Source organism: Lingula anatina, chromosome 5 (assembly GCF_051362555.1).
Source record: "Lingula anatina isolate TDL-2025a chromosome 5, LinAna3.0, whole genome shotgun sequence".
In the NCBI taxonomy this organism is placed as follows: domain Eukaryota; kingdom Metazoa; phylum Brachiopoda; class Lingulata; order Lingulida; family Lingulidae; genus Lingula; species Lingula anatina.
In genome coordinates, this window is record NC_141771.1 from 10,858,018 (window position 1) to 10,881,230 (window position 23,213).

The 23,213-nt window shown below is 33.3% G+C and overlaps 2 protein-coding genes across 6 annotated transcripts in view; one reads left to right on the forward strand and one right to left on the reverse strand.

Annotated features, from left to right (window-relative positions):
- The first annotated feature begins 57 nt into the window (after positions 1-57).
- Positions 58-8,921, forward strand: LOC106165253 (F-box/LRR-repeat protein 4). Its single transcript, XM_013543398.3, has 15 exons — positions 58-252; positions 578-668; positions 1,037-1,163; positions 1,942-2,034; positions 2,383-2,692; positions 2,962-3,032; positions 3,294-3,363; positions 3,699-3,808; positions 4,165-4,274; positions 4,613-4,739; positions 5,168-5,260; positions 5,614-5,721; positions 6,041-6,133; positions 6,764-6,868; positions 7,292-8,921. The coding sequence occupies exons 1-15, from the start codon at positions 91-93 to the stop codon at positions 7,422-7,424; spliced, it is 1,803 nt and encodes a 600-aa protein (XP_013398852.2). The 5' UTR covers positions 58-90; the 3' UTR covers positions 7,425-8,921.
- LOC106165193 (integrin alpha-8) overlaps positions 8,919-23,213 on the reverse strand; it is a 44,259-nt gene continuing 29,964 nt past the window's right edge. For all 5 annotated transcript variants that reach the window (XM_087012469.1, XM_087012470.1, XM_087012468.1 and 2 more), the window contains 18 exons: positions 22,705-22,802; positions 22,296-22,432; positions 21,774-21,884; positions 21,340-21,395; positions 20,831-20,976; positions 16,980-17,111; positions 16,737-16,804; positions 16,210-16,351; positions 15,689-15,781; positions 15,208-15,287; positions 14,822-14,911; positions 14,373-14,469; positions 13,811-13,975; positions 13,332-13,454; positions 12,910-13,023; positions 12,393-12,494; positions 11,901-12,026; positions 8,919-11,575 (listed from right to left, as the gene is read on the reverse strand). In XM_087012469.1, the coding sequence (XP_086868595.1) occupies positions 11,474-11,575; positions 11,901-12,026; positions 12,393-12,494; positions 12,910-13,023; positions 13,332-13,454; positions 13,811-13,975; positions 14,373-14,469; positions 14,822-14,911; positions 15,208-15,287; positions 15,689-15,781; positions 16,210-16,351; positions 16,737-16,804; positions 16,980-17,111; positions 20,831-20,976; positions 21,340-21,395; positions 21,774-21,884; positions 22,296-22,432; positions 22,705-22,802 (1,982 nt within the window). In that variant the 3' untranslated portion in view covers positions 8,919-11,473. The remainder of the gene's footprint in view (positions 11,576-11,900; positions 12,027-12,392; positions 12,495-12,909; positions 13,024-13,331; positions 13,455-13,810; positions 13,976-14,372; positions 14,470-14,821; positions 14,912-15,207; positions 15,288-15,688; positions 15,782-16,209; positions 16,352-16,736; positions 16,805-16,979; positions 17,112-20,830; positions 20,977-21,339; positions 21,396-21,773; positions 21,885-22,295; positions 22,433-22,704; positions 22,803-23,213) is intronic.

A 23,213-nucleotide genomic window follows, 5' to 3' on the forward strand; every position in this document is an offset into this window, starting at 1 on the left:
TAAACAAGGATTTGTGTTATACTAACAAGAATAGTTAATAATTTATACTTGAAAACGTTTTACTACACAGCAAAAGAACTCTACCTCAAGATGGCGATGACAACAGGAAATGTGATCTCGCAGTACTGTCAAGTTGAGGATTTCAGCTCTCAATACGGCGGGGAGAACTCGATCTCGTACACAGCAACAAACTTGTCGAATGAGTCAAATATATATCCAAGATATGGGGATTATACGCATGCTTGTGTACTGGTAGGTTGCATTAAGTATGACGCATTTCCAAACAAATTGCCCCAGTGCGATTTTTGCAGCTAAGTCTGGAGTTTAGGCAAGTATCAACCGCCGCCACTTGCAATAAGAGGACTAAAAATAAATTATGAACGGCCACAACTGGTTCTTATTATGCCAAATTTTTCCTCTGGATATAAAAAGTTAAAACTGTTTGTTCCATTGTTTCTAATGGTAATGATTTATGAATTTTTATTAAATGATAAACAAAATAAAAATTATTTTACATATCAGTAGAAGGAAAATTTATATTTACTTTCTTTTAATTCTAAAATGTTGTACTATTAAGCGTACCTATGGGCCGTGGTGGAAGCTGGCCCCCTCAGCCCCCAGTCCATTCAAGAGAACGCCCCCAAGCTTTACCAGTGAGGACTTCATAGGTAATACATTGTAACCTGAAAGTACGTGATCTGAATGGTTTGATTGGTCTGCTTTTGAATGTGTTTTTATTTTGTTTATTAGATTATATCTTTGGTAATTCAAGGGCTTATTCCTATGTGATAAAGGAACAATCATAGATAGCGTTTTGGTGGCCGATTCCTGTAATGATGGATCTATATGGATTTTTGTCTAGCCTTCTTCTGTACGTGTGTGTGTGTTTGTGTGTGTGTGTGTGTGTGTGTGTGTGTGTGTGTGTGTGTGTGTGTGTGTGTGTGTGAGAGAGAGAGAGAGAGAGAAAGAGAGATGGAGAGTGAGAGAGATTCATCACAACAATTGCCATATTAACTTGTTTCATATTCCATCCCAGATATCAGCTTTCACACTAAGGTCTACCCCAGTAAAGTGGAGATCTATGAAACATACAACCCTGGGGCTGTGGTGAGAATACTGGCCTGTGACTGCTCTCCACAGGAGGCACTGGAGAGGAAAATCAGGTACCCATACACAGGGTGCATGTTACAATATCCTGTATCAAGAGTATTTGTGTTTGAGATTAAAAATCAGAGCGAGGCTCAACCTCGTGTTGTGGAATATGGGTCTATTCCCACAACTTTAGATCGATCTATCACTGGGGGAGTCTCACTAGATTACTGTCAGATAATCCCCCTTAAGTGTCCGTCCCTGCCTACTACAAGCTCTAAGGGGTAATTAACTTTCGTGTCCGCCCAGCTGACAGCTATTTAGCGTGAACCCCCAGGGAGTTAGGTCGATCTAAAGTAGGTCGATCTAATCTATGGAAATGGGGTGTATGACTGCTTGAGACAAGTGTTGTTTCTTACATGGTGTGGTCTGTACTAGTATTTGTTTTTCACCAATCAGGTTATCTCTATACAGTTCTGTAATGATTCACATATTACATAATGTTTGGGCTTGGTTTAAGATATTTTCATTTATTCTCTTCAATACAGAATTAATACTTAGTTGCCCTTTCCAGTAGCATATTTTAATATATTGTTGAAATAGAACATGAACAGTATTTTACTTATAAAAAGAAATAACAATAATTGATAAAAAATGGACCCAATATCTTCATAAAAGAGGACTACAAATTCTGCATTATCTTGGTTCAAAGTAGACCAAAGTCTTCACACTGAAAGTTTTGCCTAAGATTATTTTGTAAACGTAGCCTCTGATGTTGTCATATGAAGTCTTTTAGTTAATTTCCTGTCAATATTTGACCTGTGTGTGAAGATGACTTTGTTTCTGTTTCAGGTGGGTCACTCTATGGTCAGGTCTTCCAGACCAGGCCAGGCAGGAGACCAGGATCTTCTCACCTCCATTGAAACCCTGTCCATTTCCTACTAAGTAAGTGTGTTTCTGTCTGTTTGTGTGTGTGTGTGTGTGTGTGTGTGTGTGTGTGTGTGTGTGTGTGCGTGTGTGTGTGCGTGTGTGTGTGTGTGTGTGTGTGTGTGTGTGTGTGTGTGTGTGTGTGTGTGTTGTGTGTGTGTGTGTGTGGGGGGGGGGCGTGTGTGTGTGTGTGTGTTGTCTGGACAGAGTCATAATCAAAGGAATCATCTATTGACCAAAACTGTAAGTCTTCTGGAAGATTTGACAATTCAGGTATATATTATTTCAGATAGATGTCTAGTTAACAGTGCCTACTGAAATATGTTTGTTAATATTTTACTTGTTAAAAATATTTTTGTTTTTCAGTTTCCTGCGTTTAGAATTCTGTCACAGCAAGCTGTATTACTACACAGAACTGGATGCTGTCAAGTTACACGGCACAAAATCTCCTCCCAAGAACCAATGTCCAATTCATGACAACAGTCACAGTAGCAGTGTCGATGACGACACTAAGTTTAGCATCAGCAGCCTTTGCTGTTGCCCTAACAACAGGTCTGCAGCAGACGACACATTAAAGTGGGACAAGCTGTCACTGGAGGATAAGATGAGTCACATGACCTTGGATGGACCCCCTGCAGTGCATAAGAAGGATAATGGATATTTTGACAGTTTGCCTGTAAGATGAAAGTGAGGTTTTTAGGGGTAAATTTGAATAATAATCAAAGAGTGTGGATATAACTAAGTCAAATACTCATAATTACTAGTAAAATGTCAATTTTATATTCTAAGATCAAACTGAGATGAAATAATTAATCATTGCTTATTAATTTGTTTCTATTCTTATGTACTGGTAACCACCTAGTAAAATGTTAATTTTAGGGTAGATTTTTCGAAGATTAATTAAAAAATTTAATAGACTCTAAGCATTAAAATTGTATATCCTAGGGAGAAGTTATCCAGCTGATTCTTAGTTATCTGGACGTGCCTTCTTTATGTGCCGCCTCCATGACATCTACGTAAGTGATATATTTCTTCACACACCACTTACCATGTAGAATGATGTCAGACCAAAACACGAACCACACAGAACACCTTAAGATCAAATATTGGTATCCATTAAATAACTGAAAAGTTTCGTCTAATTAAATTCAGGATAGATCCTATATGATTTATAAAGTAGATAAAAATAACCATTATATGTTTTGGTAGTGGTTTCAAAGGACAATTGGAATTGATTGGATTGAAATTGATAAACAAGCATTCTTTCATTATTTCAGGTTATTTTTTCATCACTGCTACGACCCCTTGCAGTACACAGAAATAAATCTGCAGCCTCACTGGCCTTTGGTAAGTTGGCATTCCACACTTCTCAGAGTCCAGAAAATGGTAATTTTTAGATTGTGAAATTTTTAAAAAAGGTGTTAATGCAGTATTCTCTTCATCCAAGGTAAAACAAGATTATATGGCATTCACTTTTTTTTTAGTGCTTTTGTTTTTTTCAGAAGTTTTTATTAATTGATGAATACTTTTGTGCATCTTTCTATTATTTTCTTCTCTTTTAAAATACATAGGTTTTCTTATTAGAAACTGTTGATATCAAAATCAATCTGCACAATATATTTGTATTGGTTTGAAGAAAGTGACACCTATTGTTGACTGTATGCACTGCATCTCTCCACCAGGTGTCAGACAGCTCTTTGGAGTATCTTGAATCAAGATGTCGCCATCTACAGAGACTTAACCTCAGTTGGTGTGGGGGTTATGGTCAGATAACTACCCAAGGGTTTAGAAGGTTAGTTTGCTCCACAGTCTCATGAAAGTTTCACAAATTAGTCTCACAGATTAGCAACGTATATTTTTTTACCCAAAAAATCTGAGTAGATGAATACAAAATATGTGGTAAATGTATTTAGTTGGACTAACAGGACTGAATTTGATAATTTAACACCATAATCTATGTAGTGAAAAAATGTATTATGTTGAATGTGTTATAAGTGATGACTAAAAAAGGCAATTAAAAAAAAGTCAGTGAAGTGAGTCAATACAAAATTGTTTAGCAGTAAAATGTAAAACTTGACTTGTTTAAAAGAAATGCGCAGTGGTATCCGCTACTTGCAGGGCCTAACTTAAATTTCCAATTTGTTCCAGTTTCATCAAGGAGTGCAGTAAAGAGCTGACATGTCTGGTACTGGGTTGTTGCAAGTTTGTGAACAGTGAATGTATACAGATCATAGCTAGTAGCTGTAGTAATTTACTGGGTAAGCTTTCCTTTTTCATTCTATTCTAAAGATCATCCTTGGTAATTTTTCTTTGTAGTATGTTATTTTTCTTATTAAAATATGTTAATCTTTTAATGTCCCATAGAAAAGAAAAATGGTAATTTCATAAAATAAATAATAGCATTTATAATAAACAGTTGTTTTGGGTTATTGTGGGTTTAAAGCTTTGAACCCATTTTCTTTAAATAATTCACAATCATCACTGAAAGAAACACCTAAGGTCAAAATGATTGGCCTAATTGATTTGCTAGGTGACAAAAGCAATTGTTATTTTAATTTTAAAACATAAGTGAACGTTTAATTATCTTTGCTTTCAGAGCTGGATCTCCAGTGCTGTCCCACGGAAAGTGCAGGCTTTCTTCAAATCATGAAACTCTCCTCTCTTCAGAGGCTGAATCTGTACAGAAGTCAGATAGACATACATTCCATTGTAGCTATAATTAGGTATTGTGTGTGAGCATGTGTGCACCTCTCTCTATCTTTCTCTCTCTCGCACACACACATACACAAGCACCGCAAATACTACTTTTCAGTATCAACCAATATATATTTTGTAGATGACAGAATGCCCACTTCCTGTCCAAAAGATTATGGGTTTGTTTTCTTTGTACAGATTTGACCCAAATTTAATTTATGAGACTTGAATGAATAGGCTGAAAAAAGAAGTGAAGACCTGGTTATAATAGTTTTGGTAATTACAGTATGAAGCACCACATGCAGATTGGGTAGTAATTTTCCCAGTGACATCAATTCTGGATTGAACAGATCTAAAAAGACAATATACATGGTAAAACCATCTGTTCATATTTATCAAGGATATCAGGGTTTGAAATAAATATTTCAGTTACAGATATTTTGTTGTTTCTTTATAGGTCTTGTGCTGAATTGGAGCACCTGAACTTGGGATCGTGTCAGATGATTAACAGTTTTGATGATGTGGCAACAGAACTTGGCAAAAACTGCAAGTAAGTTGTTATCTTTTTTTTCAGCTATGTAGTGGATTCATAAACAGGTATCAAACTAAAATACAGAAAAAACAGGGATTTTGTTTATTACCTTACTTGTTTACTTTAATATTTTTATTATTATGTATTTTGTTATCAAGTTTTTATTCTTCTTAAGTGTAGTAGCATAGGACTCTGGGATTCTTGATACAGTGCTTTAGAATTTATGAGAAGTTACGAAAATATCTAAGAATTTTAATGTACCATATTTTCATAAAAATGATGGATAACATACAAGAGATGCACATTTGTTGTTGCATAATTTATCAAAGCACCCACAATGTGTTATGAGTGAGCACACTTTTGATCTTCAGAAACCTAAAGTCTCTTGATTTCTGGCGAGCAAGAACAATCTCTGACAGAGGTCTTGAGGCCCTGGGCAACAACTGCCCTCTGTTGGAGGAAATTGAACTTGGCTGGTGGTAAGTACAGGGTGATGGGTATTGTCACGGGTTAAACATAAAGCAGGCTAATTCTTTGTCTGAGAATAAAACGAGATTTGCTGTTGACTGGGTTTGTATGACTAAATGTTTGCATTGAAATTTATAGCAATCCTCTGTGGAAGAATCGTGTAAGAATTATAATCATTTACAGCAGCTGATTTCCAAAAGAAAAAAAAAAAAAAGAAAAAATCCTATTTTAAGTAACAAAATTTTTATTCACGATCACATTAATTTTTATTTTATACTTGTATAATTATGAAAAAAGTTTGTTATCTTATCTTACCTATTTATTTTACAGCCCAGAGATTCGTTCAGGTAACTCAGGGAATTGTATTGTTGAGCTCATTCAGAAGTGCAGATATCTCAAGAAACTGTTCCTATGTGCTAACAGGTACTTGATAGTGTGATGTGGACGGAATAGCTGGGTTAAGACACACTATATGCTTAAAGGGATAATAACTCTTCGTTTCGGCCAAAAAGTGAATTTTCCTGGAGTAAACAACAATTTCCCCATACTTACCAATGGTTAATGAATCCATTTTTACATTCAAAGTTAGTCCCTGGTTTTTTTCTAAAAAGTTTGGTTTTTTGTTAAAATCTCTGAAGAGATTTTAACAGAGTATAGCTATCAATGGAGGTCACGTGGTCTAAAGACAAGCTCAGATATCAGAATAATAGCTATAACTGCCATTTTTTGTGGTAAAACAGAATATATTATATTTCTATGAGTTATTCACAATGTTATTATTGTGAAATATAGGTCTCATACGAAGAGTTATTATCCTTTTAATTTATAAGTATTCTAATTGCTAATTAAAGAAGATGAGGTAAAATGTTCAACCATATTTGGCCAAATTCAGTCTGAAATGGTTCATCGTTTTGAAATTTAGTTTCCAAAAATTATCTTGTCAAGGCATCTGAGATATATATATATTAAGAACTTGTATATTATATATTATAATGGCTTTTAGTGTTTACTAGTAAGAAGTAAGACAGATAAAATTTAAACTTTATTTTTCAGATCTGTATCTGATAAGGAGTTGAATGCACTGGCACAACACAGTAAATATTTGGAGCAGTTAGATATTCTCGGGACACGAGAAGTCAGTATAACTGGAGTCCGCAGGTATGTTTCTTTCACTGTTTTTCTTATCTGTCTGTCTGTCTTATTTGTCTGTCTGTCCATCTGTCCCTCTGACTAGAATAAAAAAAGGTAAAATTGTCAAAAAATTTGTTGGTGAAAACTTAAAGATGAAAACTCCCTACACCGCTTGTACACATTTTGTATATTTACATGAATTCTCTATTTGGGTGTCACTACCAGTCTGTCAGTGATACAACTTTTCATTTGTGAAGGCACTTTGAATTCTTTCTTTTAAACAATGATGGGTAGAAGAGTTAGTTCAGATTCTTGCACATTTTCTAGACTTATAGGAAATCATGCATTACAGGTTCAAACTATTTGTATTTTGAATTATTTGCAATATTGACTATTTGAAGAAATGAATATTTTAATTTTCTAGTAATAATAAGGATTGACTTATTTCAGGGTGTTAGATAACTGTAAGAAGCTGACTTTTCTAGATGTTTCCTTCTGTGCAAATGTGGACTTTGCCTTTGTGGAAGTGTGTAAAACCGAGTACCCTCACGTGAACATCAAGAAAAGTTTCCAAGATTCTTGATCAGCATTAAAATATTATTTTTATTTATTTTTTTAGTAGTTTATTGTTTTATCTTTGATGGTCTGCTAGTCAAACTCAAAAAGGTTTTGATAAAATATTCAGGATAGTTCAGAACTTGGTAAACTAAGAATCGGTTATATTTTTGGTTGTTCTCCATTAATTAATTAATTAGTCAATTAACTAATAATAATAAGAATTGAGTAGTAACGCCAAAGTCTGTGCTCTTTGAGCGCTTTTCTAGTTATGATTACAATGCCTAACCCCTACACTCATTTCATGAGCATGATGACCAACTAATGTCATTGGTATATTTGGTTCATATTAGAGAATTTATTTATATATTCATGTGTAGTATCATTTAATTTTTTTCGTAAGTTCAGTTTCAGCTTAGTAACTGAATTCAGTTTTTTTGTGTATTATGTTGTTTTGTATTTTACAAAAATACTCAAATAGTCATAATATATTGAGACTATCGTAAATAATTAAGAATTTTTAATGATATTTACTCCTGATAAGCATTGTTGTACAGAAGTATTGATAATACTAATTTCAAGTATATATACTTGCAATGGATACTATAATTCTATCATCTCTGCCAAGACCATTATGATAATATTTTCTTTTACTGGATTACCCAATGCCAATTCTTTTATGATATTGAGATATTAAACAAAAATATTGTGATACACTATTAAAACCATTGCTATTTCAAATGCTGTGATAATTATAAATGTTTGTATTTTATCTGTATTTTTTAGTCAGATGTAATTTATGTGTCACTGAGGGTGAGTCCTGCACAAGTTCAGTCACGTTTGAGAAGTATTTGCCCTTCACCTTGAAAAGTGAAAGTGAAAGTGTCAGTTCCTGATTGTAACCTTGGGTAATCTACGTTTTGATACATTGTGAAGCTTCACAATACTGGCACATGGTTTTATCAGCTGTTATGGGCACAGTGACAACAATAGTTTCTTCAAATAATTACCAAATATTGTTACCACTTTTGACCAAGACACCTTTAATCAGGGGAGGAAGCTTTGGTAGACCCAAAATATTGCAGTGGTTGGAAATCTTATTTTTTTGTTTTTTTAGAGACAATAGCTGTAACTACAAAATACTATTTTATACTTAAATATATCTAATAATATATTATGAAACCTTAAGTACAAAAAGACACTAGTATCTCAGGAATGGATCTTCTGGTTCCTTGCCTAAAAAATAAAAAACTACCTTGCATAAGTAGCTGCACCCAAATGACTTTGTATGGTATTTTATAAGTTTGAACTAGAAGTGTTAAATTATATGATGAGTGCAGCAGTGATGATTTTTCAAAATAAAAATCGTACAATTGTGTATAATTGAGTATTATTCCACTGATTGAATTTTATTGCACAGGCTGGCCTAAGGTTTAGATATGCAGCTCTTGAAATTATAAACAAGATCTTTGATACCACATTAGATAAATAAACATGAAAAGATATAATAAACTCAAAGCAGTTCTTTCAGTGTTATGACTTGTTTTATTCAGTATATTTTGGCACATATGGTAACAGCAGTTTACACTCTTAATTAAAAAACAGGCCCTCAAATGACTTCTATGTACAATGAGGGGCACAAGCTCAGTACCTTGCATTGAGCTCAGCTAAAACCAATAACGTATGAGGAAGATGATTTGATTGCTTTTGGTGCAACACAATTATGACTAAATTTGCTAAGTTTACTGTCATTAAAAGTGTCAAATCATACTTATTTTTTTCTTTATGGTGCACAATGAATTCATTGTCTGAAGTGGACATATGTTAAAAATTACATCTTTTCTTTAAATAGCATTCTCTTATTTTCCTCTGAAACAAACAAGTTTAAGTATAATTGTTAAAACCAGCAGTTTTCTTCATCACAATTCTCAATATTCGATGACAATTATTTTCGATGATTTCAGACTAAAATATTTACCTGCATTCGTTTTATATCATGTTAACAAGCACACTTGACAAACACACAACTTGTTTATAATTAATTCAAACTAGCTTTCATGAGACAATCTTAAGTTTTCCTGGAAGATTCCTTGAGTGCATACAAAGTTATCTCATGGACTGAATTTAAAAATGTTTACATCTCCCAAGTAAGATGATAAACTACTACACATACCAAGCCAACATGCAACACGGAAGCAACCTGAGATTTGGAATGGCAGTAGATTTCTTCCATGACACAATGCTATTATATATAAAGCAACACGACTACAAATACTCATATATCAAGCAACATAATTACCATAAGCCAACTCAATGCAGTGATATCTACATATTAAACAAAAGAATGCCACAATTACTACAGAAAACATTTTACAGATAGTATAATATTTACAATTTAAACATTAACGTGAATACACTGTCCTATAATAAAGACGAAGGTGCTTTCATTCATCTGGACAGATTAAATTGAAAAATAAAATAATGTCACTATGTTATTCTACATTTTGCTGAACTCCTATAACCAAGAAAGAATCTCTTGGTGGACTCTTAATAGTCCAAATGTTCATTTGTCCAAAAGTGTCCTTGTATACAAAGTTGCAAGCTTATTATATTAGTCATATGGTTCATAGGTCTGAAAATGTACGTTTTACAGAAAATCTATTTTTCCACTAGTAAATTTTAATGTAAAAAAACTTTCATAAGAACAGCAGTGGTTTCTGTCAGTGATGATATTAGACATCTTTCACAATAATTTAAGGAAAAATAATCTGAAACCCTTGAAACTATTGAAACATCTAAACTAGACAAAGATTGATTTATGAGCAAGTAATTTATAGCAGCCCAGTTATACTTTGGGACAAGTGGGAACACAGGCTCCATCTATGGCAATGCATACATATTATGGCACTCAAAAACAATGTAATGAAATATTTCAACAAATGATGGGATATTGAATCATAGTTACATGTACCCACAGCATCGAACATTCGCTGACATAAAACATTCTACCTCATGCATTACATTTTACTACACAATTCAGAATGCACAACAAAAACAATCAATTTAGAATGCTGTGAAAATTGGTCTAAATCTTTTTCAATGCTTCATCCTGAGAAAATATACCCATCAATCTGTTTTTTTTTTCAGCAACAATTTGATGCACAGTTACAGTATATTCTATACCTACATCTTAATAAATTGTTAATTATATTATTCTACATAATTATGCACTATCAGTAAGAAACACTAAAGCAAGATAATATGGTTTACTTGCAGAAATTTCAAATGGAAACAAAATGACATCTAATGAAGCAAAGTATATAACATGCAAGAGATAAAAAATACCATATGGAATAATATCTAAAATGAAATTAATTAACAGAATAGTATATGAAATTCTTCTATAGACTATACTGTGTCTAAATATTTGAGATCACATAAAAATGCTTTAAATACCGTTTCTGAGCTTTCCAGCTCTATATCATCTATCTTTAGACAGTTTAGAGACAACTGTCCTAGCTATACTGAGATTTAAAAAAATCACTCTGGGTTACAGCAGTGTCTTTTAGAATTCTTTAGAACTTCAAGTAAAGATGAAGGGTTGTATCCTTGTATTGTTTGTTGTTTGACAGTGAGGTGTTATGTATAGTTCCATCTTAAAAAAAGATGCCTGAAGTTTTAATTATGTGGTAAAGAATCTTCATCACCTTATAACATTATCACCAGGAGCTTTAAATTCAAAGCATAATCAAGACACTTACTTTAATCTTGAAACATCATATTGCACCTGTAAACTCTTTTCTTAGGCTATGGTTATCTCCATTCTATAGCAACTACCCAGGAAATTCTCATGCCTTTCCTTTCTTCCAATATTCCATTTATTTTCTAACCCAACTCACTTTTCAGAGACAGTGAATCTTTTTAATATTTTACAAGAAAACATTACTTTGGAATATACTTTAAATAAATTTTTCTAGAATTTAGTGAGGGATCACCACAATATAAGTATGTCACCTTTTAGCTATTTTCTCTCTCTCTATTATGTCTACTGTAAGTATCACAGTTCCCATTGGTCCACTATTCCACTGCGGCTCCATTTTTAGTTGCGTTAAGTGGCTTCCTTGTCTCCTCGTACTCCTCATCCATCTCTTGGTATCTCTTCCTCTTGAAGAACCCACACTGGAAGATTAAAGGTAAATAGTTTGGTAATTGCAAAAAAACCTCTGTTAATTGAGATTAATAATACGGTTGACCATTGTGTCAGGGTTTGTTACTAGATAGATAGATAGATAGATAGATAGATAGATCAATTAATAAATGATAACAGAATTACCATCTGATAAATTATAAGTAAAAATCAATAATGTAATAGCATATATAATTCTATACCCATACAGAGAAACAACAAACATCACAACAACCTCAATAAAATAGTGACCTTGAGTTACTATTTGCTCTGACCTGACTTTTAACCAATGACCTTCACCCTTGACCTTTGACCTACCTTCCACAGTATGAGGATCAGCAGTATAAGCAGCAGCAAGCCTCCAATGGCTGCCACTATGTAGATCCAGATGGGGATTGGCCTCAAACCTACATCTGGTGTTTCTGGGTTTATATTAGTGTGGACCTGAAATAAAAATGCCCATTTGAAATTAAAATAAATTATAAACTTTTTAATAATTTAAATTTGCAGTAAAAAACATTGCTCATTGGTAAATGAGATATTTAATTTTTTTTCTTATACATAGCTGGACATTTTTGTGAAAATTGGCTGACGAGTCTTATTGACAGAATTAAATTAAATGGATCAATGAAATTATTATTATTATTTATTATTTATTTATTTTTTTACTAAATAAAAATATGCAAAATTGACAATATCCTCTCTTATGGAGGCAGTTGTCAAATGAAAATTCAGTGAAGTGAATGTGAGCTGTTGAACTTTCTTAAACTAGTTGTTAAATACGTAATTCTAAATTAGGCAGTGACTTACAGTAAACTCTGCGGTAGAGTAAGTATCAGGCTTGGCACCGTAAGGTACATCCTTCACGGTTGCCTTGACAACTGATGGTATGAGAGCAGTATTGACACTGCCCTGAAACAAGCAAGAACAATAACTGTAATTAGTATTACCCACAAATGTCTATAACACATCACTTATTATTTTTATAATATCAATTGTTTCTTTAATCTCAACACAATGCACTTTCTGACACTAAACCCAACTCTTCTTCTTCTAAGACTTTCAAATCATCTGTATCAGATAAAACAAACATCTCAACTTGCTAGTTACTTTTTCTCAGTTTTGCTTGGATTATCGTTAGACAGTATCCTTAAGCAATGTAATTAATACATGTAATAACAGTGTTAATTAATTGATAATAAGCTTTTTATTTTAATTTTTCATTGAGATTCACAGGACATTGCATAAAATACACAAGAGTACATATCAAGTCAATATGGTAATATTAAAAGTAATATTTATTATTATTATTATTGCATATAGTTACCTTGACAATGCTCTCTACCCAGAGTCTTGCCCTGATCTGGATGAGAGCCACATGGCCAGAGTTCAGCAGACCCAGTGTACACACCAGTTTACTACAGTGACCAGTGGGACAGTTCTGGATAATAGAGGTCATAATAGAATATCTGATAATAGAAAGGTCTCACCCTATGTGAATTAAATATAACAAAGAGTTATCAAAGTGCTATATGTATAGTCAACAACCGTTTATACTAACTACTGGTATCTTGTAGTGCAAAGGACCTTTGATACTTTGACCTTAATCACTATGAGAAAGAAAACATCTCTGAAATATAAATCTATTTTAGTTACCATTTTGGTGAGCTATTTTACAAAACTTAACAAAAGATCTTAATTGTTTCTAATTAATCATCCACATGTTGGAATGCTTTTTTTTCCTCTCACCTGTTGCATCAGTGTATTAGTAGTGGGTTGTGGAGACTGTACATCATCTTCTCTCTTCCTCCTTATCTTCAGTGTCTGATCTTCTGTTATCACTGCCTCCACCACCACATCTTCTGGCTCAAGCTACAGAATAAAATATCAACTTTTTTTTACACTAATAATAATAATAATAATTTTGTTTAGAATTTAATGTTACATGTCAGCATTGCTAGTTGTCCGTATTATTTCTATTCAGTATAAATACATGATGTGTAATCTAAGGGGATACATGTACCAAACCATTTTTCTATATGTATTGAAATGTTTAACATTGTTTTAAAACAACATTTGATTAAGTCTTTGATCAAATAAAGACCATCTATAATTAAGTTAAAATTTATAATCAGATGGCACCAGAATTGCAATTAACTATTCTCTTAATCATCTGATAAAAAAGAATATATTTAAAGTTCACAATTAAAAGTACTAAGCTATAATACCTGTATCTGCCTGACATTGACATCCTCTGCAGTACAAAACCCCGTACCAGACAGCAGCTTGGGGGTCTCCATCAGATACAGCAGGGGGGACCCATCCATGTTGTAACTAGGCCATGTGATCTCTACCACAGTTTTGTTTACTGAACTGGGTCCATTGTTGTATACCTATCACGATATTAATAAATAATATTTCAAACAATTACAGATTAATATATAGTATCAGTACATTAAGAAGTATATCAATACTTTGTTCAATTATTTTCTTGGAAGTTAGCCAGGGGATGGAGGAAGAAAGGGGTTCTGGACCCCCCCCCCCCCACACACACACACACACACAAACACACACACACTCTCTCTCTCTCTCTCTCTCTCTCTCTCTCTCTCTCTCTCTCTCTCTCTCTCTCTCTCTCTCTCTAAGTGAAAATTAATGTTTTGGTGAAAATTGTGACTGGAGTTTCTTAGAGTATAAATATAGCAAAGTCAAGATACATGTTTTTTCACATTAAGAAAGATTTGCCTCTGGTTTCAGTTAATCCTGTTAAGTTCCTGAGTGAAAACTAACCTGATATTTGTGTATAACCTGTGGTCCTATCTCTGACTCTGTAACTATCTCCTCACTGTATGTGCTGTTGTACACCAGTTGCTCCGGAACTGACACCCTGAAATTATTGAATATTAATTCCCTCTAAGATTTCATCATTTTTTTATATTATTATACAGGTATTGAAGATTCCCCCAATTTCCATTTTCAAATTCCCACTTTTCAGAATAAAAAGGTTATATTTTTAGAGATCACAAGTTACAGGCAAAAATTGATACATTAATTATTCCTATTGATTTCATCAGCTGTCTGCTTCAGTAACTCAACCTGTTTACAGCCATTTGCGTACTGTATTTGCACCTACTCAAGCAGGGTTGCAGATCCCACAGACCTCTGTTTCAGGCTACTGATGAATAAAATTAAAACCACCCAGATGTTTTACGCCATTCATTATAATACGTTGTACTTACCCAGTTACCCCAATGTTAGCAACAACCAGAACAGGCACATAGACATCTATCTGGTTGTCTGCAAGGTCTGTTCTGTTCTCTGGGTTAGTGCTGAAATGAAGGGGAAACTGTATTAAACTATTTTTATAAGCCGAATACAACTATCTCAGTCTCTCTCTCACATGCACGTTTTCTTCCAAGAAAGACTAAAATACTAATAAATTATTCAATTTAAAGAACATATCACTGCAGGGTTAGTGTACATAAATTCTTTCTGGGGCATCTTTTATTTAATTTACTGTCCCTGTAGGTAAGCTGTTTTGTGTGTCCCTATATTAATTGCTATGAAAATAAATTAAAAGGTCTTTGTCAAAAAAATTTTCGATCTTGCATTAGTCATACTGTACCTGTTCACTGTAAGCTGGAACTGAAGGAAACTGGAGACGTCTGTCACATCATCAGCAGACAGCCTCAGTTTGAAGTCAACCTGGGGAGAGTTAGAAAATAATGGTGTGGAAGTTGGTAAATAATAAATGATGAATAAGATTACAGCATTTTGGTATGTTATTCGTTATTTTATCTACTGGTTTTAATCATTGATCATCATCACTTTTAATTTTTTCTTATTATTAAAATGTGACTTCATGTATATATCCCTCACAAACATATATATGCTTGCATGGTGTACATTAATTACCAAACAAACACAAATTTTAGCATAAAAAATATAATTTTTTTCTTCCATCCAACTTACATTCACACATGCACATTATGTGTTGATCATTCCCACCCACACACATGCACAACCGCATATATACATACATGCATGCACACACAGGCTTGCACACACACACACACACACACACACACACACACACACACCATTACCTGTGTTTTCTGCTGCAGTGGGTTTCCCACATCACACACCACATACTCTCCTTCCTCCTCCACAGCTCTCTGTTCACAGCTCACTGGGGATGCCTGCATGGAGAAGTTAGCATGGTACATTATAGATTACATATGCACAAATCAAAATTTTATATTATATTATATAATATAATATAATATAATATAATATAATATTATATTATATTATATTATATTATATTATATTATATTATATTATATTATATTATATTATAATATAATATAATATAATATAATATAATATTATATTATATTACTTGCTCTAGAAGTAATTTGTAGTTGCTTTTGCTGTTTACTGCACTTTTTAAGACTGGCAATTTACAAAATAATTGACATAATTTTAGTTTCTCATGACAAGATGTTATTTCTGACCCCAAACCAAACATTTTTTAAAATTCAAGTTACTGATGTGATTTACAATGGATAAATTAAGGTTCCTTCAAAAATAAATAAATAAATAGACACACAAACCAATAACCTACCCCAGTTATTCCCTGTGTATTGGTATAGCTGATGCCAAAGGGCAGTTTGACATACAGAGTTGACTCGTAGGCGTCTTCCCCACTGTTGACTACAGCGACATCTATCTCAATTTTTTTATTGCTGCCAATAGTGTGCGGGGCACTGTTAGAAAATATTGAATAAATAAAAACAAAATATTGAATAAACAAAAAGAAAATATTGAATATAAAATAACTGCTATATTAATTTAACATCTACCTTAATAAAAAAATCATTAATTTACATTATTTTTTTAATTTTACAGACTGCATGACCAGTCAAAGAGGACATCCCAGTCTACTGACATTTATTTTCAATAATTTTCAGTTTATTTTTCTAGAAATGCACATCCTGAGATACAGAAATACAGAAAACTCTGCCCCTGAATTCTCAGCATGTCCCTGCTGTTATAATAATATAGTTACTAATATCAACATGCTGATCACAGACAGAGGCAAGGTTTTTGTAATCTCCTGTCTGAACTAAGTGAAAAGTTTTCATGCCCTACCCCACTGCCTTGATCCTAAGATCTGGAATGCAGATCTCGTCTGGCCCACAGTTGGTCTGGATACGCGCCTGAAACAATGCATTTTTTAAAAATAAATTCAGAGATACTGAGAATATTTAAAATTATGTAATTCAATTGAACTTCAATAATTTCTTCCTCCCTTTCTTAACTGACAAAACAACAAACTTTAAGTATTCATCATAAAAAAATGATAAGAATGAAATTGCTAGCAAATCAACTCACCTCAGTGGACACAAAGGAGGGAATGTATTGATCTAGTATAGGCAGCAACTCCCCAGGGGGCACCACTGTAGGCTCCATCAATTTGTACTCCATGGTTATAGTTATAGGGGACAACTTATTACGGATATTGTCCTGAAATAATCAGCAGAGTTTCACTCTTTATCATAATAAAAATATCATATTTTAATGGCATAAGAAGAAACATATGCCTTAAGATGTATATCATACATGTCATTTGTTCTTATACTTACACAGTCTAATATTTTGATATTCCATTTTTTAAAGTTATTTTCAAAAATCTGATGTATATGATGGCATAAGCTTTGCGTTTATCAGATATTTCTATCTACATGTAATATTAACCTTGGCAATTTATTTGCTATTGATATTTTTTAGTTGCCACAATCCAAAAGTAGGGGGCAGCACTATGGTGGCCTTTTTTTTTAAACTATTGGCAAACACAATTAATGGTTTTCCTATAACAGAAAAGAGGAACACCATCTTCAGGAATGGAAAAAAAAAAAGAGTTCAATGCTATAAAGCACTATTATCCTGACATACTGGGGAGTAATGTACCCTGACACCTGCACCCTGGGGACCAATAGGCAGACCTATTAGAAATCCCATCTGCCTTTGCAGATACATACACCCAGAGAATGAGGGTGAATAGGCCTGCATGATGGCAGGGAGGGAAATTTATGGGTATGGAAAGAGCCAACATTTTTGGACAAAAAAATGTCCCATCTCAAAAAAAATCTGATTTAATTAAGCTCTATCCCACCTCTCAAAATACATGTAGATCAGTGAAGGGCGTAAAAAGTCTCTTTTTTTTTTAAAGAACTCACCCCCCTCTTTGATATTGTTGGCTAAAGGTCACATGTAAAAAGGAAATTTTGTGATACAAGAGAGAAAACCTGATATAAGGTTGGTATAGACACAATTTTTTAGCCTATTTCTTGACTTAAAATGTCTGTAAACATGTCCAAATATAGATGTTAAAACTGGATGTGAAACTGAAAACAAATAGCTGCATGTGATTTATCTTAGGATGTCTGAAAAATTGGATGATGATTATTATATGTAATTGTTTAGAAATAGCTTTCACCAATGAATATTATAAGTAATATTTAAATCACCTCAACCTAACAGGCTGATTTAATTCAGATATATGGACACTGTGAGGCACTGATCCCTTAATTTTAACAAGTCACACATATGAAAAACAATATAAAACCATAAGTAACTCAGGGTGATCCAGAGAGATCCCCTGCCTCTCTCCATTAATCTAAGATATAATCAAATTCTCCACCAATCAACAGGGGTCGGCCATTACCCACAGTCTGCATCCTCCATGACTGAGTTTTGATAGAACATGCAGATGTTCATATTATTTTTTAATTAAAGTCCCATTATCTAATGTTATTTGGCATGAAGTATTAGGAAATGGCCCTAGGAATGTGAGCTTCTGGGTTTTCATTAAATTACTGGCTTTTTAGGTCTCTCATGGGATGTCCTCTATTGGCAAAATCGCTCTGGTAATGAAATTTTCATTTGCTGCCTGGAGGAAGAAGTTGAAGAGAAAAAAAGAGGCATACTGATTAAGTGACTTCATTTTTCTGGCATTAATTACTCTTTGATTAGACCATGTAACTGCATTATGGAGATTATTTTCCTGATTTTGTTATAAAGATGTATGTGCCTATTTGTTGACTGATGCGAACTTGTGTAAAGTATTCACATTTTCTAATTATTTTACATGCAACATTGCCATTGTCAGCATTGCATACCTATCTGATCAGATGTACAGGACATTAAACTAAGCCATATACAAGTAGGTACATAATGAATTAGCATCGAGAGTTTCTCATGATATAAATAAAATATTTAGTGAAAAGAAACAGATACACCTGTACCCTGTACAGTATTTGTACACAGGTTTTTCATATACACTGAACAAGGTATCAAATTAAATATTTTTTACAAATATTTTTGATGCTCTGATTCTTTCCATGTGTGTGTGTGTTTGTGTGTGTGTGTGTGTGTGTGTGTGTGTGTTTGTGTGTGCATGCATGTGTACCCTGCATGTGCATGTGAACCGCAGTGTAATCAAGAGGTGTTCTTCATAACCTGATATATTATTGAATGATTATAATTATTATATAAATTAACAGACATTTTCACTGCTTTAATTAGTGTTTGCCATGAGAAAGATAGAGATAATTTTAGTTGAACAGTTTCTTTATATTTTAATAATTAAAATTAAGTCAGAAATTAAATCTGAGGATGTTTTAAAAGTATTAGTTACCATAAATGAACCATTCTAACAGAAACCCATAGTCCCATGGGATTTTTATTGAGCTATCACTCCGTGTAGATAAGGGCAACATGCTCAAGTAATAATTTACTTAGAGTGCTTTTTGTTTTACCGGCGGCAGGATTAATCTCTTGGTCTTTTCGATGAGTTGCTTTAAAAATGGAAGGCATTTTTACAAATTGCCTTGAGCAGAGAGGAGAGGCTGGAGAACAGTTTTTAATTATTGTGCAACAGTGGGTTTTGTTTAAATCATTCCTGCTCCCTTAGGGCATTAAAGGAGTTTTTTTTTTTTCTTTTTTTTTTTTTTTTTTTTTTTTTTTTTTTTTTTTTTTTTTTTGGGGGGGGGGGGAGGGTTGGGGGGACTGCTGGCTATTATTACCAGTATAAATTCATTAAAATCGTTTTGTGAAAATGAAGAATTGAAAACATCAATTTTATTTTTATAATGTCACTAGAAGTGAATGGTGACTTATGAATATTATTTTCTGATACACTCACAATTCATATAAAATTTTGATTCTTTACTGGTATTAGTTTTAATGGGAGGAAAAGTGTAAATTTAGTGAACACTTTCCATTTTCTCCAACAGCAGACATGAGCATACATGAATGAGTTTGACTTAACTTAATACATGCAACTAAATGGAAAATTCAAATTCAAGTTTCCTTTCTACCATTAGATTAACCTGACTGCACTTTGTTTGCTTGACTGAAACGTTTAGTCATTTTATTCGGAAAGCTAACATATGAAGGATATCTCCAACCATGAAAATGCAGTCATTTTTTCATGTTTTAGATACAATCAATTGGCAAACAATCTTACACGTAGTATTACCAGTAAATACACAGTTTGCAGTCTATAAATTATTTATCATTATGATTTTAGGTTATGAATGTTCAGAATTGCAGATTTCTCCATATGAGACAAAGGATCATGAGATATATAACAAAGTCAGAGGAAATTGTCTTCTCCAGTTCCAGACTACCGTTTTCAAAGACAAATCCTGGTAGGATTGTCATGGAGGAAAAAAATGCTGTTTAGCTTTCAGCGGAAATTGATTTTCTGAAACCTCACCTCTGCTCTGACATTCAGATTTCCCAGGAGAGTGAAAGCGACACTCTCAAGTCTGACTCTACACAAAACATATTATCTCTGATGTTTATGGCGACAGGCAAGAGAGAGAAATAGAAAGAGAGAAAGAGATTCTACATCCTAGCTAGAAGATTCTAAAAAATGAAGATAATAAACTAATGTATCAGTCTCATAGCCAGCAATTCTAAAGAGGGGGTCTTTTTTTCTGAAAAAGTGGAACTTTTTTTCCACAAAACCTTCATGTATCTACATCAAATGTTACTGACAGTGGACCTTTTTCTGGCAAAAAGGATGCTTTGTTTGAACCCCCCATCCCCCCCCCCCCCCACCCCTGTCTACAGGTCTGTGTATAACAGTGGGGTACATATACGACAGAGAGAGAGAGAGACAAAGAGTTTTTACATAGTTTCTGATATATGTATGACATGTATATTAATTCAATTACCTTCATGTAACCTAACGTCCTTTTACATGTCTTCTCCTCTCTGCGAAGTATCATACTGAAAGTCTCAGAAGGTTGAGGACTGTTTGAAAGTCTCACACGAGGGTTCAAGGGGAAGTCGGAATCCATCATTAATTTCACTGAGAGCTCTACCAAAATAGAAAATATGACATGCATTAATTGATATGCAGGCTGGATTTTTTTTTTTTTTTCGACATGCACCCCAAGTAATTTGGTACTGTTTAAAGTCAAAATTCAGCTGCATCAGTGTCCTTTCTCCATTTGTGTTACATCTATGTTATCTTTCTTAATTAGCATTATAGATCATATATATATATATATATATATATATATATATATATATATATATATATATATATATATATATATATATATATATATCAGGATCAGAAATTATATTAATATGTTCAAGTACATTAACCATTTTGTCCTTTCATGCATCAAATTTTACCACAAATTACATTTCAGGAATATTTTCATCAATGTCTCACCTATGCTCTCTGGGGCACCAACACCATAATACTTGAGACAGGTTTCAGTGGTTATGCTGCAAAAATAAAATAAAATATTTCATTACCACATTTGGTCAAAAATGAGTTTTCCCAGCACATTTTATCCAATTGAAAATTCATCCATTCATTCATTTTTTTTTTTCAATTTTAAATATTTGTAGTACAGTTGAACATTAAGAACTTGTAGTTGTAATTAAGATAGTGATCGACTCACAAATGTCATTATATAATATATATAGAGAAATCAACAGAGGCAAGCTGACAACAGAGTTGAGTTCCCAGCTAACTCTGAGACTCAAGAGTGCTCTTATCCCACTATGATAAAATCTATTAACTTAGATACTCAGGGTGCCCTCAGCCAACCATGACAATTAATAAAATCTATTAACTTCAAAGTTTAAAAGTGGACATACCAGGTGAAACTTTTCTCCGGAGCATCGTCAGGGTGACACAGCTTTCTGTCCAGGTTCACTGACTGTGGGTCTATGGCCAAGGTGGTCAGCACATGGATTATAGGACGTGACCTGAAATATATTTTCTAGGTTTATTATTATACTACAAACTATATTTTACAACGTGCATGCAGTTTTTAAAAATCTATTTTTAGACTAGGAGCACAATTAATTTACACAGTCAATATATCATTTCTATGCTAATATTGCTCAAAGACCTCAGCTGGATAATTCTACAACCTCTCTTCCATATAATGATTCTAAATGATGATGTAAATGGCTGCAGAGTTCAGGATTTCTATTTGGGTACAGAAAACATGATGTTAAAGACATGATCATAAATTGTATAAAATGCATGAAACTTGAATTAATTGAAATATCTAATTATATTTGTTTCACCAAGCATCACTTCCCCATATGCCAAAACAAATACTCGTACTGCAGAAATCAAATTTGATAAAGACAAAATTAAAGAAATTGTACCTGAGAAATATGGCATTTCCTGATGTGTATGAACCGATCAAAACATCAGGGTAGTAATTGCCGTCCATATCATGGCCACCAGAGATAGCAAACCCAAAGGATGACAACTGGGGGCTTAGATCCTTGGCAAAGATAGCCTAAAATTTAAATGATATCGATTTACAGACCATTAACATTTACACTGTGACAACAAAATGGCAGTGGAACAGCAATTAGTTATTCTTAAAATTACTCAAAATAACTTTGACATAAGCACATTTTGTAATACAGTAGAAGGTTAGGCAAGCTTTGTAAGGAACATCTTTTCTCATGGAAGTGATATTCTGTTACTGCTACAGGCATTATTGAAGCGAGTAACATTTTCCCCATGGAGTACATGATACTTTCTCACTTCTGCATCTGTACTTGCCTGTGAAAACTGTGGTCTGATCCCTTTATTAGAGCCATGGTATATGTACACTGCTCCCCTACCATCTGGACCATCATAGGGGGCACCAACTAACAAATCTGGAAAAACAGCGGTATGACAAGTTTCTCTCACTTTATGATCTTTTTAGCATCTCTATGAACAAGGTTTTATGCTCCTAACCAATTCTTAGAGTTAGAAAATTTTCTTTTCATTTTCTTTCAAAGAAAATGTAAGTGGTGTCTTTTCCAGCTTCAAGAAATTTCAGACACCAATTCATTACTATTTATCATTATATATATATATATATATATATATATATATATATATATATATATATATATATATTGGAAATGTCTATTAGAAATGCACATGATCCCACTTTCATAGAACCAGGCGGCTATATGTCCCACTTTTACAAGTCTGCAAAATTGTTTATTTTGTTTCTAATAGAGATACATTTGCATCACTGTGTCTTAATAAGTTGAAAGTACATATGCTAAGCATGAAAT

Excerpts from the sequence above, each read along its gene's own strand:
- LOC106165253 (XM_013543398.3), top strand. The coding sequence starts at position 91 with ATGGCGATGACAACAGGAAATGTGATCTCGCAGTACTGTCAAGTTGAG. Across the intron at positions 2,693-2,961 it reads GATATTTTGACAGTTTGCCT|GGAGAAGTTATCCAGCTGAT; the intron begins GTAAGATGAAAG and ends TGTATATCCTAG. Across the intron at positions 6,869-7,291 it reads AGTATAACTGGAGTCCGCAG|GGTGTTAGATAACTGTAAGA; the intron begins GTATGTTTCTTT and ends GACTTATTTCAG.